The following is a 16137-nucleotide window of genomic DNA, read 5'->3' as shown; positions in this document are numbered from 1 at the left end:
CAATTTACTCATTTTGATTTAATTATTTAGCATACTTCTGGTACTTTATTGAGCAAACCGAGCCAGGTGTGTCTTAATTAAGGTACACTAGATTCCCCAAACTCTTCAAATCGGCCCAATTCGGCAGAAAACTCTCCAAGATGGCGGCGTGGACACCCTATCTTTAAGTACTTAGGCCTTAAACTTAACGGGTTGATAGAATATTTTAATGTAAGCAGAGATGTCTCTGATATAAGTGCAGTTTATTTTCAAAGTTTGGAGTCGTAGATCATTCTTTTTGGATGCAATGTGACTAGCATGTATCGGTGAAATTTGTTGTTTAATTCTGCAAGCAAATGTGTGTGCTGTTATTGCATTATTTACAAAAAACGCACAGAAAAAAACACTATTTTCGACTACTCACTGCGGAGCAGAGCGTGCAATATACGCTCTGCTACAGAGTTATCCCACGTGCGGTTAGATAGACGCTCATACATGTAAGTACAGTTTATTTTCTAGGTTTGGTATCGTAGATAATTTTTTTTGAATGCAATGTGAAAAACAGGTATTGATACAGTTTGTTGTATAATTTTGCAAGTGAATATTTGTTTATTGGCTGCATGTTTGACAAAAACGTTGTAAAATAAACACTTTTTCGTTGCTTTTATTGTTTGCTTTGATTGCAGCCAAACGACTTGCTCTACGGGGCTGAAAATAAAGTGGAAGACACTTTGAGATATAAGGAATTGGATAGGCCATCATACGAGAAGGTGTAGAAATCTGCATGCTGGCAGCTTTAAAGTGTTACAGCGACATCAGAAAGCTCTAAAAGCTTTGTTTTTTTTTTAAATGCATGATTTTCATAGTTTGTCACTTTAGACAATTTTTGTAATAATTAATTTGATCGGAAAAAAATAGTGTAATATACAAATAAGAAAATTTTTGAATCACATTTTTGCTATCCTTGATGAGAAGCGAGTTGAAATGTGCCTAAATAAAGTCACACCTTAACATTTTTTAGTTTTTGCCCACTAAGGCATTTGCAACATGAAATTTCAGTATTTTTTAAGTTTTTACCCCCCCCCCCCCCCCCCCCCAAAAATGACATGTTTTAACAATTTGAAGTTTTTGTCTAAACATGAAATGACATTCTAAGATCTGAAAGCTTTTTTTTTTTTTTTTAATGCAACGTCATGAATAATATTTTCAATTTTTTGCATTAAAGAAGCTGGCAAGCACACCCTTTCGAATATAGCGGAAGTAGATTCGACCCTAAATGCTTAAGTACTTAGGCCTTAAACTGAAGTACGTGTTGACAGAATATTTTAATATAAGTGCAGTTTATATTTCAAAGTTTGGAGTCGTAGATCATTCTTTTTGGATGCAAAATGACTAACATGTATCAGTGAAATTTGTTGTTTAATTCTGCAAGCAAATGTGTGTGCTGTTATTGCATTATTTGAAAAAAACCGCACAGAAAAAACACTATTTTTAACGACTCACTGCAGTTATCCCAGGTGCGGTTAGATAGACGCGCATACATGTAAGTACAGTTTATTTTCTAGGTTTGGTATCGTAGATAATTTTTTTGGAATGCAATGTGACAAACATGTATTGATACAGTTTGTTGTATAATTTTGCAAGTGAATATTTGTTTATTGGCTGCATGTTTCACTAAAACGCAGTAAAATAAAAACTTTTTCGTTGCTTTTGCTGTTTCCTTTGATTGCAGCCAAATGACTGAAAATTAAGTGGAAGACACTTTGAGATATAAGGAATCGGATAGGCCATGACACGAGAAGGTGTAGAAATCTGCTTGCAGACAGCTTTAACATGACATCACATATTGATATATTTTTTAAGTTTTTGCATATTACCCCATTTTTGAGGTCACGTTTTAACTTTGGTTAAAGGCAGAGTAAGCCTCCCGTAAACCATCACAGATACGGTCAGGCTTTTACACACAGTACAAACACCCTTTCATTTAAACACTCACCAATTGAGAACATCCTAGGTGCCCTCCGTAAAGAGCGAACAATTTTCAAGAATTTATTTTTGCGTGGTTTATCTTACCCCTGAGCCATCGTGAACCCGTGTGATCCAGTTTTCCCATTTCACAATGCAGTCGTCATAGTTAGTCATTTGAATGCGACTCGACGTGAGCTTATCTACAATAGCACGTTTTTTTATGCACGAAACAACGGCTGTGGTTCACAAGAACTCTAGCGATGGCTTTTGACTGTTGAGAGGAACGGCGATTTGCACTGATAAACCGGCCGTCGTCTGCTACGACCCTTGCGTGACCCTGCTTCCGGGCTTTTCTTTTTTTAAACCGTTTCACAACTTCGAATTGTTCTGATCTTGTCTTGATGAAAAACGAATTCTTTTATGATTAAAGAATGTTTGTGTAACAAGCTGTCAATTTATTATTTAGATTTTAAAAGTTAGGTCTAGCGCAAAAACGAGGCGCCGTTGTTGTTAACGGAACAAGTCTACGAAAATAAATTCTTGGAAAATGTCTCACGCTCGACAGAAAGCAGCCAGGATGTTCCCGTTCGGTGAGCGTTCAAATGGAAGTATGCTTGTACTGTATTTAGACGCTCGGGGAGCTCTGTGATGGTTTACGGGAGGCTTACTGTGCCTTTAAGTGTTTGCCCACAACTGACATTAGATTACATTTAAACATTTTACATTATTTTTCTAGCACATGTTCATGTTAGTCTGCGCCATCCATTGATCACAGAACATCCACATAGGAAGAAAAGGTGTTTGACTACTGAAATAAAAATGTTTAGAGAAATGTAGAAAGAGGTGAACAAAATGCAAGATGATTTGGTATGGAATTTAGTTGTATACGTGAATGAGGTGTGAAACGTATGCAGAAAGGAAGATGTTTATTTGCGATGAAAGAAAATAGATATAATAACTTCATACTGTAGTAAAAAAACAAAACAAAACAAAAACAACCAGTAATCAGCCAATCAATTTCAAATGTTCATTCAACAGTAACCATATACATTCGACAATGGTCCTCTGTAAATAAAAATTAAAAACAAATCTGCTTGGACAGAATTGTTGTTATTTTTGGGAATAAGAAAATATCAACTATCTTCAGATGCATCCTCTTGCACAAAAATAATGCAAGTTAAGGAGTTACGTCCATATGCGTAAAAAGTTAAGATGAATATATGGATCAACAATTACCTCCCCTACTTGCATTATATTTGGGCAAAGCTATAGGAATAGTGTAATGATATTTTAAAATAATTGTCACATTGCCTTAAACATTTGGATTTTGACATGGAGTATTTTACGTAATGTGTACATTTTAGACATGGCAACTGAAGGAAAAAAAAGTGGAGAAAAAAAACCTAACATTTTGTGGGACAAATTTTGTAAGTTGGGTGACGAAACCATGTAAACTTTTCCTTCACAACAGACAAAATTAAGAGGTTTTTCTTTTAACAAACACAAAGAAATATGTCTTTACCTTCGAACAAGCACAGAAAGTATGTGTTTTTGTTCATAAGACCATACATTTTGTTGTTGTGGAGATATGGATTCAACTGCAGAAAATGTGAAACTTTGCTAACAATTCCCATACCTGACATTTTAAAAGTCTAAAAAGTGCCTCCCACTAGCTTGTCACCAAATAAACAAAGTAGGTTGTAACAAAATTGCAGATTAATAAAAAAAATAGTTCAATCAATAGTATATGTCACACCTGACATTAAACTAGTGATTTCCATCACTATCCTTTTCAGGCATTAAAAATAGTTCAAAGCAGCTATAGCCCCACATGGAAGTAAGAGGCTCATTCACAAGCTAGTTAAAAGCTTTTCATTCTTTTTGTTTTTCTCAAAAGAAAGTTCATAGTATGACAACAGTATTCACAGCAGGCAGTTTTAAATCACGCAAGGGTCATTCTCAAGGTGTGTTCACGAAATACATTGTAATTTTAAACAGAGACAATTATCAGTTCACGCTTGAAGATGATTTTACTGACCAAGTTTTTCCCCATATATTTCATAACCCTGCAGGTGAAAATGGGAATACCAGCACAGAATGACTGTCAGTGAACATTTAATACCAACACTTCAAACTACATCACTCATCATAAAACAGAAGCTGTGACTTGGATTTAAATGAAAATCAAAAAGTGGAAAAACTCATACTCTGATAATTGTTGTCCAAGTGTTTCAAACTACATCACTCATCATAAAACAGAAGCTGTGACTTGGATTTAAATAAAAATCAACACGCGGAAAAACTCATACTCTGATAATTGTTGTCTAAGTGTTTGTGTGGTTAAAAAAACAAACGTACCTGATCCTGAATAAAATCAGAGCAACCCATATGATCATTCAAATGTAACCATTCACTGGTCCATAGGTATACTCTTTTCAAAAAGGAGATGGGTATGGAAGAAGCAGTGCTTCTGTTAGTGATTCAAAGTGCCAGACATCCCATCCTAGTGCTGTGAAATGGATATAAATTATATATATATTCAATATTTCATGGAAGCTTACTAATATTTGCATGCAAACATACTGTGACAGTACTAATACAGTAAAAGCATTATTGAGGGTGAACAGCCTGCTTTACTTGGTTTCAGTGAGGAGTAACAATACTAACAATAACAATAACATGCCTAAGTTGTGAAATGTAAGTACTTAAAACCCCCCCCCCCCCCCCCCCGGACACTGGCAAAATTCCAGCAGAATGTCCCCCACCTTCGCTGACGATTATCCACAGTTTATACAGGAAGTGTGCAGGTAGGTTGTCTGCCTCTGTGTCGGTTTTACCTCCGCGGTGTAGACGAAAAACTTTTCCACTTCTGCCACAGGGCGAAAAGTCTCGTTTTGGCACTTTAACTTGGCATATAACATCAAACATCACGTTAATCAACTGAATTGTGTGGCATTATACCTATGCGATTCATGTCACATTAGAAAAACTGCCGTAACGCAATAAAATTCCTGAGATGTTAGTATTATGCATAACACGGTAAAACATCGAGTTTTGGTGTCTGCGTTTTGGACGTTTTCGCTGGGATTACGGAGGGCTATTCACATCGTGTTAAACAAGTTGTCGCAGTGAGCAAAACACCAGATAACGTCTGGAATTATGACAAGTTATTGCAGTGACTTAAACTCGAAGTTAGCTGTTGGTTTTGATGTGTTTCACTGCGTTTTCGTCTTGCTTTTCTTTCATAATGTTGTTGCTGTTGTTGTTACTGTTGGGAGCTATACATCACATTTTTGTTCCCCCAAAAATTTATTCTTGATTAATATCAGGACGCAAACCATCCCCTTTACTTCACACACACACACACACACACACACACACACACACACACAATCTACTCCTCAGTTTGCAGCGTGGCTTCGACAGCGAGTTTGCCCGTACCCAAGGGGAGTAACTCGACATAACTCAGCGCGCGGTCTACAGTAAATAGAAATCACCCGCTAGGTACACGCGCACTCAAGTTAACCTCTGCTTTGACCTGTGGCTGTGTGCCAAGAGAGAGCAGAACACACACGCCGTAGACCAAATAAATAGGTGCTTGATTTTGGTATTTTGATTTTACATAACATTAAACCTTTCTTGGGGTTCATGGTCATGGCAACAGCCATAATAATATTATATCATGTATAATATTACATTTCAGCATATGTGAATTACATGTCATCATAACAAACTGTCATACATTTTTATTCCTCATCATTCTGACTGATCACAACCAAACCTACTATCAGTGGACACATCCAAATGCAAGCGCCTGTTCTTGACAAATTGCCACAGTGACTGATCTAAAAATATAGGTCCTTTGCCGCCACGGACACTGTTTGGCCTGTAGGTAAAATGTACAATGTATTTTCTGATTTGTGCACAAAAGCTTTTTTTCTTTTTTTCTTTTTTTTAACATAACAATGTTTAATGTTACTGTATGTTTGAAAGACCATGGTCACATTTGTAAAACAAATGTTAAATTAAAAAATAAATAACATTTTGGTTCATGATTTTTTCCTACACCTGTGCTAAAACTAAGAAGTAAAAATGTCGGTATATAAGTCACTCAAATACTTCAAAGTATGAATGGTTAGAGTTTGTTGCGGTTGACCCTGCACAGTTCGACCTACGATGTTTTTGTTGAACAATTTTGTCAAAAAACAAAAACAAAAAAAAAGTAAGGGCAGTAACTCAAGACGTAAATGTGGCAGTGTCCCATAGGCAACCGCAGAGTTATCCTGTCCATAGGCAAGCGCTTACTTGATCCCAATTACTAGGCGTCTCCGGACGCCTAGAAAAAGCCAAAAAGATAAGTTACAAAAGACGGATGATAAAAACGTGTGAAACAACAACAAAAATAACAGGAAGCTCAATATCCATGGAACTATTACTAATATCAGAAAAATCCCAAGTGACTGTCGGTAAAGGGAAGTAACTCCTAACATAATGAAAAACCCTACCTAGTACCATTATGTCCCTTCAATAGCTTCACGTTCAAGCTCTAAGCCGCTCTACTTTCAAATGAATATATGAGGCACATGAGTTGGACATCAACTGAATCACAGCATGCAGTTTGGGAAGCTGTTAAGGGATATTTCTAGACCTACTACCCTTCATTTGGTTATGTACCCCATGTCTTTTGCATTTACCCCCCGCGGGTTTGGGGGAAGAATTTACCCGATGCTCCCCAGCCATGTCGTAAGAGGCGACTAACGGATTTTGTTTCTCCTTTTACCCTTGATAAGTGTTTCTTGTATAGAATATAGTCAATTTTTGTAAAGATTTTAGTCAAGCAGTATGTAAGAAATGTTAAGTCCTTTGTACTGGAAACTTGCATTTTCCCAGTAAGGTAATATATTGTAGGCCTACTAGGCTACCGTTGCAAGCCCCTGGAGCAAATTTTTGATTAGTGCTTTTGTGAACAAGAAACAATTGACAAGTGGCTCTATCCCATCTTCCCCCTTTCCCCGTCGCGATATAACCCTTCGCGGTTGAAAACGACGTTAAACACCAATTAAAGAAAGTAAAGAAAGAAATCCAAGCACGCTGTATAGGCTATTCCCGGGTGTGACAGTGGCGGCCGTGAGATGGGGGAGAGGGGGAGGAGGGGGGGGGGTGTAAGGAGCCGCGTGAGGTATTCAAAGACTGAGAGTTCCGAACGATTAAAAAAACAAAAGTGTTTTAATGTAGACTAGGCAAGATCTAGAGCGCAGCAACCCCTACCCTCACCCCCGCCTCACCCCCACCCCCGGCCCACACTGTCTTGTCGCGTCAGTTCCTGCGCTATGGCCTATGCAGTGGCGAGGGGTCGTTGTTCAAAAAATGTTCTCCCCCATTGCAGGGTCTCAAGCTCATTATTCTGTTTGCTTTTATATTTGGATGGAGGGGCAGGGGGCTTCAGTTTTGTCCCTGATCCGCCCTGTTGCTTGTTTTATGGTAAGGCCGCAAGACCGCATAAAACATTAGCCTTTTGTTTCACTACTGTTTTATGCTATTAACCGTATTAGTCGCTGCTTTATTTGACATTCAATCTATAAAGGTTATGACATAAACTAGTAACATTATTAGGGTTAGGGTTAGGGTTTATATTGTCCAGCGCACCCTCCTGACCCTTTTTTTTAACATTTTGACCACATTAGTTGAGGTCTGGGCGTGGGGATGTTGGGAAGGTCGGAGTACGGTGTGTGTGTATGGGACGGTGTGTGTGTCACGATGTGTGTGTGTGTGTCACGATGTGTGTGTGTGTGTGTGTGTGTGTGTGTGTGTACACGTGTGTGTGTGTCGGTGTGTGTGTGTGTGTGTGCACGTCAGTGTGTGTGTCACTGTGTGTGTGTGTGTGTGTGTGTGTGTGTTTGAATTTGGAATAGTCCGTTTGTCTGAGAATGCAGAGGCGGTTGAAAGGGACTGATGATGATTTATGCAAACGGCATCCTTGGGAGAAAGGGGCGATTTGCCGGTTAGCACTGTCGAGCTTGGTCAGTGTGTTTCTGAATTTGGGTGCTGGGGTGGGATGCGCACTTTTCACATGTTGTTCGCGAGCGCCACAGAGACTAGCAAACACACACACACACACACACACACACACACACACACACACACACACACACACACACACACATACCGTGACAAACACGCACAAACACAGTCCCAGGGATTAGCAAACACACACACACACACACTCACACTAACAAACACTGAAACACACACACACTGTGACACACTGACACACACACACATACACACACTGCCGACACACTGACACACACACACACACACACACACACACACACACACACATGCACTTTCACACAAACACCACAGAGTTCTTTTCCATCAATTTAAGTTCAGTCCCAGGGATTAGCAAACACACACACACACACACACACACACACTCACACACACACACACTAACAAACAAACAAACACACACTGACACACACACACACACACACACACACACACACACACACACACACACACACACACACCGTCACACACACACACACACACACACACACACCGTCACACACACATGCACTTTCACACAAACACCACAGAGTTCTTTTCCATCAATTTAATTCAACAGTAAATTGCAAGATACAGTTTACGACTCAAAACAGACACTGAAAACCATCATTTTGTGTACCCTTACTTCCACACCAGAATTGTGTCTTTATCGCCTTAAATAGGCGAGTTACATTTTGAAAAACGTTCCAGCAGAAATCCTCCTCTCTCCTGTTCACAAAAATAGACCTCGATCCTCTCCGTCCTCCCTCCTTCCGCCCTCCCCGGAAGAAAAAAAACCCATTACTGTCTATGTCTATGTTCCATTCTAAGGCTCCACGACAAACTGAACAAAAATCTCTTTAAAAACAAAACAAAAACAAAAACAAAAAATTAAATAAAGATACACCAAAAAATATCATATACATGTATCTCGATCATACATACAAAGCTGAGCGATAATCGAGTCACTAAGTAAATTACACGTAACTTTCGATATTATGTGTTGCTATCGACCAGTACATATCAGCTTTCTTTTTTACACCGAAAAACCCCCACGTTAAATTACCTTCGTAAGAAGAAAATAAAGATGAAACAATGAATCATATTTATATATAATAATATTCATTCATTTATTCACTTATCTCTTCATTCATATATTGATTAGGCAAAAAAAAAAATAGGTCTGTTTACGGTAACATAGGCCCAAAAAATAGGGTCGGTAGGTCGGGATTTTTTTTTTCCAAAAAACCACATTTTTACGTTATTTTGCCAAAAAAACAAAAGGTTTTTTTTTTGGTTTTTTTCCCCCAAATGCCAAAAAAAAGTCTAGGGTCGCGCGAAAAAAATAGGGTCGGTCGGGTTACCGTAAACAGACCTTTTCTTTTTTTGGCCTTAAGGAAAAAATACAGACATAAATACATGATATAAATGCAAATTTTGATCTGTCTTTTGGCACACACTATCAACCACCAGTCCAATTGCAAAATCAGATCTCAAAAACATATTTTTATCTTGTGACACAATTGTGCAATGTTTGATATCACTTCTTCGTGAACAGAGAGAACGCGAATATGAAAATATAATAAAATACAGAGTTCAACCACCGGAGACATCAACTCGGGCAACAAACTTTCGACATCCATGCGACAACAGAACACCCCCCCACACACACACACACACACCCCCCCTCTCCCCACCCCCTCTCTTCTCTCTTATTAAATAAAAACCAGAAACATATACTGACAGGGACAGTCAGTTGTGAAATACAGCGATTTTTTTATTTTTTTTATTAATGTATTTTTACGGTTCAAACCCTCCATCTGAAAAGTACACGCTAACTCAACCGTGGAAGTTCAACACATAAAAATGCACCGCGCATTATATATTCGTATTGACACGATTATGGGATGGTTATAAAGGTTCAATACAATAAAAATGTTATGATTAAATATAGCACTCTACAAGTTTGCACAAATGCTTATCAAACACACACACACACACACACACACACACACACACACACACATACACACGCACGGCACACTCACATGGCACACACACACACACACACACACTCTCTCTCTCTCTGTCTCTCTCTCTCTCACACTCTCTCTCTCTCACACTCTCTCTCACACACTCTCTCTCTCTCTGTCTCTCTCTCTCTCTCTCCAATGCACGCTGTTCTCAAATGATAAATCAGGTGTGATTAAGGTAGTTGTGCTATTCGTATGATGCATGCATACCAAATCTATAAAATCAAACAAATTTACATCATTACATTATTATGATTCTCTTATATACAACGACCATTTAATAGGCTACAACCCCTTATACATGTTTCATACAGCAACGAAACAAAGCAAAATAACTCTGGGGGAAATCGTTAAAGATGCATACATTCACAAGAGTTACCCGTTGCAGCCGAAAGAAAAGAAAGGTTACGTTTTACAAGGGGAAGAATTTTAGGAGCAAAAGCTGAGACTGTCTTACAGTCTTACAGGTATTAGTCTAAGAAGTTTGGGGTAAGGAAGCTAGTTCGCCGTTACAAATCATCGTCGCTTTGGGACTGTCTGTAAACTCGTATTATCATCATAATAATTCTAAACTCTGAAAAATATTTGTTGTCTTTGATCAATCAATGCTAGATAATGAGATCCCATATTTTTTTTAAATCAATAATTATCTTCGTGAAGGCTCATGGAATTGAGGAATGAAACCGACCTCTAGCATAGTCTCATGCACAACGAGGCCAGAAGGCATGTACGTATAGTACGTGTTTTCCGTTCAGTTGGGGACAACCGAAACCGTGCTGACAAGGACCGTAACTTCCCCCTTTTCTGGATTATTTCCCCATGGAAACCTTATTAACATGCACACTGTTTCCTGAAAGACGCAAATGTGCCCCGACCGCTAGCAACTGATTTTTTTTCTCGGAAAAATAATCCCGGTAAACGCAAAAATGGTTCCAAATGAGCTACTCATTTTTGACAAGCGATCAAAACGAACGATCAAAATAGATCAAAAATGTTTTTAGATGACGAAGAAATAACACGACCCTGTGCATTTGTCTTTCTTTGCTTTTGTTTTTGTTCGTCTAAAAGTGAACCAGTAAAAAACTTAGGCAAACTGTCAAAATTTCAACCCGAAAACATGTCGTCTACATTGTTCAGAAATCGCAACCCTATTTGCTCATCGCTGTGACAAAAAAATACAGCCTTCTCTTCAAATGAAGTTTAGTGGAAGCATTACATTTGTGTGTTTGAGATCAGGATTTGTTGTTTACCGAACATGCATTTACGTCGACAAACAAAACCCAGGCTAATATTATTGTCAAACACATTTTTAAATGTACACGCAGTTGTTTACGTTTTTGTACGGACAGGTGGGAATGGGAAAAGGAGCAAAACGGGGGCATACGAGTCAGAAATATATGTTTAACATAACTTGTTTAAACGTTCTTTGAGCACCAGTCAAACAGTTGTCTTCAAGTCACGTGCCATACCCATATAGATAGATAGATAATTTGTGCAAGGAGGAAGTATATATAGCCCAGGAATAGAGATTTTACTTTATACGACTGAGCCAGCAAACAACACCATATTATAACTTGATATAGCATTAACATGTCATTTTCCAACTATTCCTTGACCTTCTGAGGCAGAAACCATCTCAGAGCCAAAGGTCAATGTCGTTTGGGGTTTATTCAGATCTGTAACTCTGCTCTCCTGCCAATTGTCTCTGAACTTCTGGATACACCATGGTCGCGTATTGGATTTCCATTAACATTCACTACCCAGCGTGGCCGGAGAAAGTTAAGGTTAGGGGCTCCGCTCACGTATGTAACTTCAGCAGGACCGACGACGCACTGCAGCTTATCCCAGCCCGCTGCACGTTGCATGAAAGAAAAACAGGCCAAGTACTCGTCATAATCCCTATCGCGGCATAAATAATAGGCCGTGCGTCGTCTGTGCCGCTGAAACTGCGCAGGTATATTCTGCCCATTAAGTACAGGGCTTCTGTTCCGTAGAAAGCACAGGAGCGTTGGTTGCTCTCGAGTCAAACAAGCGTAGCCGGGTGTGCGCTCAAAAACAGTCAATGTAAAGCTAGTAAGTTTGCATCAGTTGTCAAGTGCAGCAGTAAAGTTGAGTGAGGGACTTCTGTTGTGTAGAAAACACATAGGCTTTGGTTGGTCTCGTACACGCGTTGTTGTGCGCTCAAGAAGTCAATGTAAAGTTAGTAAGTTTTCACCAGTGGTCAAGTACAGCAGTTACTGTTATTTTAATTTTAAACGACGATGAAAGTCGCTTGTTCATTTCAATGCTTGTTATTCTCCCAAGTGCCAGGAGAATGGTTCCGCACAACTCTCATTTACTCTATTACACATGTATGCATTTTAGAGCGCTGACTTCCCTTTGTTTATCAGATTGATTTTGAACGGTCAAGGGATGGGGACAAACCCTCCCAATCACCCTTGAACAGTGCACTCCTGTTGTGTTAGTACTCTCACTTCATCGCACCATGTGTCTACTCCAAAAAAGACGGGGATCACGTGCTTAACCTCATGGTAGTCACTCTACCAATCTCGGCTGTGGTCGTACGGAGAAAATGGGTGATAAACACTGTCACGGGCAAGTAAAATTGTGGTTTGAGAATCAACGCCGAAGATATTCTCACGGTCAACATTTAACTTCTAAAGACTTTGCAGACAGCACCTCAGATCCGGGAGCATACCTACAACACCGCACGTCTCTTTCCGATGCCACGACTCCAACGCGCAATGTCATCAAGTCTGACCAAGGGCTAAAGGGAAAAAAGTATTGCCCTCAACTTCCCAGGTCACACAGAGCCGTCACGTCCTCTCCACACTCTTGTGCCAGCAGAAACGAGAGGTGCGGCACATCCTGCTCCAGGGGCCGGTTCCATGGGCAAGTCACACAGTCCAATGCAGTTGAACGAGTGAAATGCACTGATCCGACGAAAGCGGATTTCGTGAAAAAGTCGGCCGAATGCGCCTTTTCGCACGGGGAGTTGCCCGATTACACTTCATTTAGGTCACCTATACGCTAACAAGATGGCGCCAGCTTCCAATCAGAGTTAGCTTAGGCAACGAAGGATTTGGGACGTCATTACGACAGTTCCAGTCTGATTTCGGGTGTGGAATTTGTTATTATTATTGTCTTCAAGCCTCTCCGTCTATAAAATCGAGCCAAACGTTCAACCGCTGTACATTTCCTTCTGTAGTATGACTATCCGATGACGTCCCAAATCCTTCGTTGCCTAAGCTAACTCTGATTGGAAGCTTGCGCCATCTTGTTTAGCGTAGATTCCTAAATGGATTACAGTTCTGCCCTCCCCCAGCACAGCTTCCGGTCAACCGCAGACGTGTAACGAAGAGGTGGACCGACTGTTGAGCAGTGTGACCACTGTGAGATCATGAAACCGCTCCAGGTACGCTAAAAATATCCGTGAAAGAGACACCGCCGTCTGTTCTCCGGAACCGTTATACTGCAGATCGGGTTGTTCGGACCCAGTGAAGATAGTGAAAATCAGAACAATCCACTTTGACATGTTGGCTGGAGATCCACGCGGCAGAGTGCAAGTGGAAGAGTATCCCAGTGTGCCCGGGCCTAAACCCCAAAAGAAGCTTCGCTAGAAGACTCAAAAATCGCATAGTATAGGTAAGTCAAGGTTACAAAGTCACCACTGCTGAAAATACGTGTCTGTTACCCAGAAGTACTGGTATTATTGAAATTATGACGGCTGTTTACTTAAAGCCGTTTTGCAGTTTTACACCACTTTCAAGGCCTTTGCATTTTCACATACTTTTTTTTACGCGGCAAGTGCAGTTTCACAGCAGTCATACAGCGTAATAGTTTCACAATCTTATTCGCCAATTGCAGTTTCAGGACAACTTAATAACACTTATAGCTAGCCATTGCTCTCTGAGCATAGCTTGAGCATTTGTCATGAAAGGAAAATATTGAAAGACACAGAGAAAAATGATACACAACAGTTTCAAACGCTCCTCTGCCTGCACTGAATGAGCTTCGCGTCAGTCACTGAGAAACACGCAAACCACAACTAGTCTCCAGTCCAACGATCAAGGCAAACGAATCGTCTGTTGTTTGGGCTTTTTCAGCACCACCCTTGGTACCCCGTAGAAGACGAACTGCTGGGTACCCAGGGATCTCCCCCCCTCCCCGTGGGGGTCCATCATCAGACCAGCGATGTCGTTGGATCCGTTCTCCACGCGGATAAAGCGGTGAAGCGGCGTCTTGACTAACGCTCTCCCGAAAGGGTTCGAGTCCAAGTCCGCGTGTCTGTTGGCGGTGCTGGCAGCGGTGCTGGCAGCGGCGGTGTGGGGGCGGTTTTTATTCTTTCTGGTTTCCTCCACGATACGACCGTTGACCGCTACTCGCCACATGGTCCACATGTGGAGGTCCTTCATGGGGTCGAAGGACATGTTCAGCTCCGATTCTGACGCCTTGTACACGGTCCGGCCGTTCTGGACTGCCACTTTGTTGTTGTTGTGGTGGTGGTGGGGCTGGTGGTTGACTCGGCGGGCGACTGGTCCAGTAGAGCTGGGTCTGTTTCGGGCCGGCACGAGTGCTTGCCCGTTGTGTGTCGCTCTCTCGTGGTGAGGGAGGCGGCTTTTGTCCCAGACGATGTTGGCGCTTGGGGAGGTGCTAGCTCGTTGTGACGTCATGGCTGCTGCTTTACAGAGTTGCTGCTTCTATTGTTGTTGCTGCTGCTGTTCCTGAAACGATAAAACATCACATGATTGGTCTGATGGAGGGAATGGATCTAGAGTTAGTGATCAAACTGTTCAACACTTAACTTTTACCGCTACTGCTGCTGCTGCTGTTCCTGAAATGATTAAACATCACTTGATTAGTCTGATGGAGGGAATGGATCTAGAGTTAGTGTTCAACACTTAACTATTTCCACTGTTGCTGCTGCTGCGGCTGCTGTATGCTTACTTGAAGCGGTGAGACAGCAATTCGAGATGCCCAATGTAGTTTGCCGAGATTGAGTTAGTAGTCGAACTATTTAACGTCAGAGCGGCCGTGGCGAACAGATTTAAACAGCATCATGATCAGTAGGCCGTAGCCTGTGTTAGTCCAGTAGTGATCTGAGTTTCAACTTATAATAATAATAATAATAATAAATGAGCATTTATATAGCGCAACATCATAACTTTACAATTATGCTCTTTGCGCTTGACACATTTAAAATTAAAACACAGTTATACAAGCATTTACATCTACATTCATAGTCAGCAACGCTTAATTAAAAGCATACACCATCAAACATACATTACAAAAGATTTTTCCACTAACTAAGTAATAAAAACATGAATAAAATAGGTAGTGAAAACAAGGAAATACCAGCTGAATACCCTTACAACTTCCGGTCAAACGCCCAGATTCATTGTACAGACCAATGCAATTAACAGTCTGCGTCAACTATGGAGTTACCTCATTCCCTTGGTTATGTTTAACGAATACAGCTAATATAGGCCTACTATCCGGGAAGGTCGCCTAATATGGACCACTTTTTTCTGTCATGCTGAATACTAGTTTGTTTGTTTTGCAAAGAAGTTTAACTTTGTGCTTGGTAGTTGTGCTCTCTTTAGTAAATCGTCAGGCCTGATTAGAGCGAGTAAGCTTTAAAGAACATTCAACAAAAATTAAATACAGGAAAATTCACTTCTGGTCCATATTGGCAGCCTGGGCGCCGAACATGGACCTAAACAGAGGCCTTGGAGAATCATTGTAAAAAACCCGCTGTACTCCAAACAATGCAAATGATCCAACTCAGACTGATTCAAATATGCATCAGATTTATTTGTTTCGGTTTGATTATAAGATTACGGACATGAAAGTGAGAGAAAAAAACTTGAGTTCATCGACCCGGGGTGGTACGTGTGGACAAGGAAGTGTCCCACGAGGTTGGAACCAAGCGCAAAGTCGGATTGGTTAAAATCTCAAACAAACCCATCCGACCTAGCACTTCGATCGTTCCCACCAAGTTGGGAACGTTCTCGTGCACACGGCCCTCCATCATGGCTCTCCAAAAATCAGAAACATGCGATTTTCGGAGCTCAAAAGCGTAGATCACCATGTCTTTGTCACCAAA

The 16137-nt window shown here is 40.6% G+C and overlaps 1 protein-coding gene across 2 annotated transcripts in view; it reads right to left on the bottom strand.

Annotated features, from left to right (window-relative positions):
- Positions 1-10106: 10106 nt before the first annotated feature.
- Positions 10107-16137, bottom strand: part of LOC138967478 (uncharacterized) — a 68513-nt gene continuing 62482 nt past the window's right edge. For both annotated transcript variants that reach the window (XM_070340037.1, XM_070340036.1), the window contains one exon: positions 10107-14755. In XM_070340037.1, the coding sequence (XP_070196138.1) occupies positions 14099-14704 (606 nt within the window). In that variant the 5' untranslated portion in view covers positions 14705-14755 and the 3' untranslated portion in view covers positions 10107-14098. The remainder of the gene's footprint in view (positions 14756-16137) is intronic.

The sequence above is a fragment of the Littorina saxatilis genome, linkage group LG5, assembly GCF_037325665.1.
Source record: "Littorina saxatilis isolate snail1 linkage group LG5, US_GU_Lsax_2.0, whole genome shotgun sequence".
Taxonomy (NCBI): domain Eukaryota; kingdom Metazoa; phylum Mollusca; class Gastropoda; order Littorinimorpha; family Littorinidae; genus Littorina; species Littorina saxatilis.
Note: the sequence above shows the minus strand (reverse complement) of the source record. Positions and strands in the feature narration are given on the sequence as shown.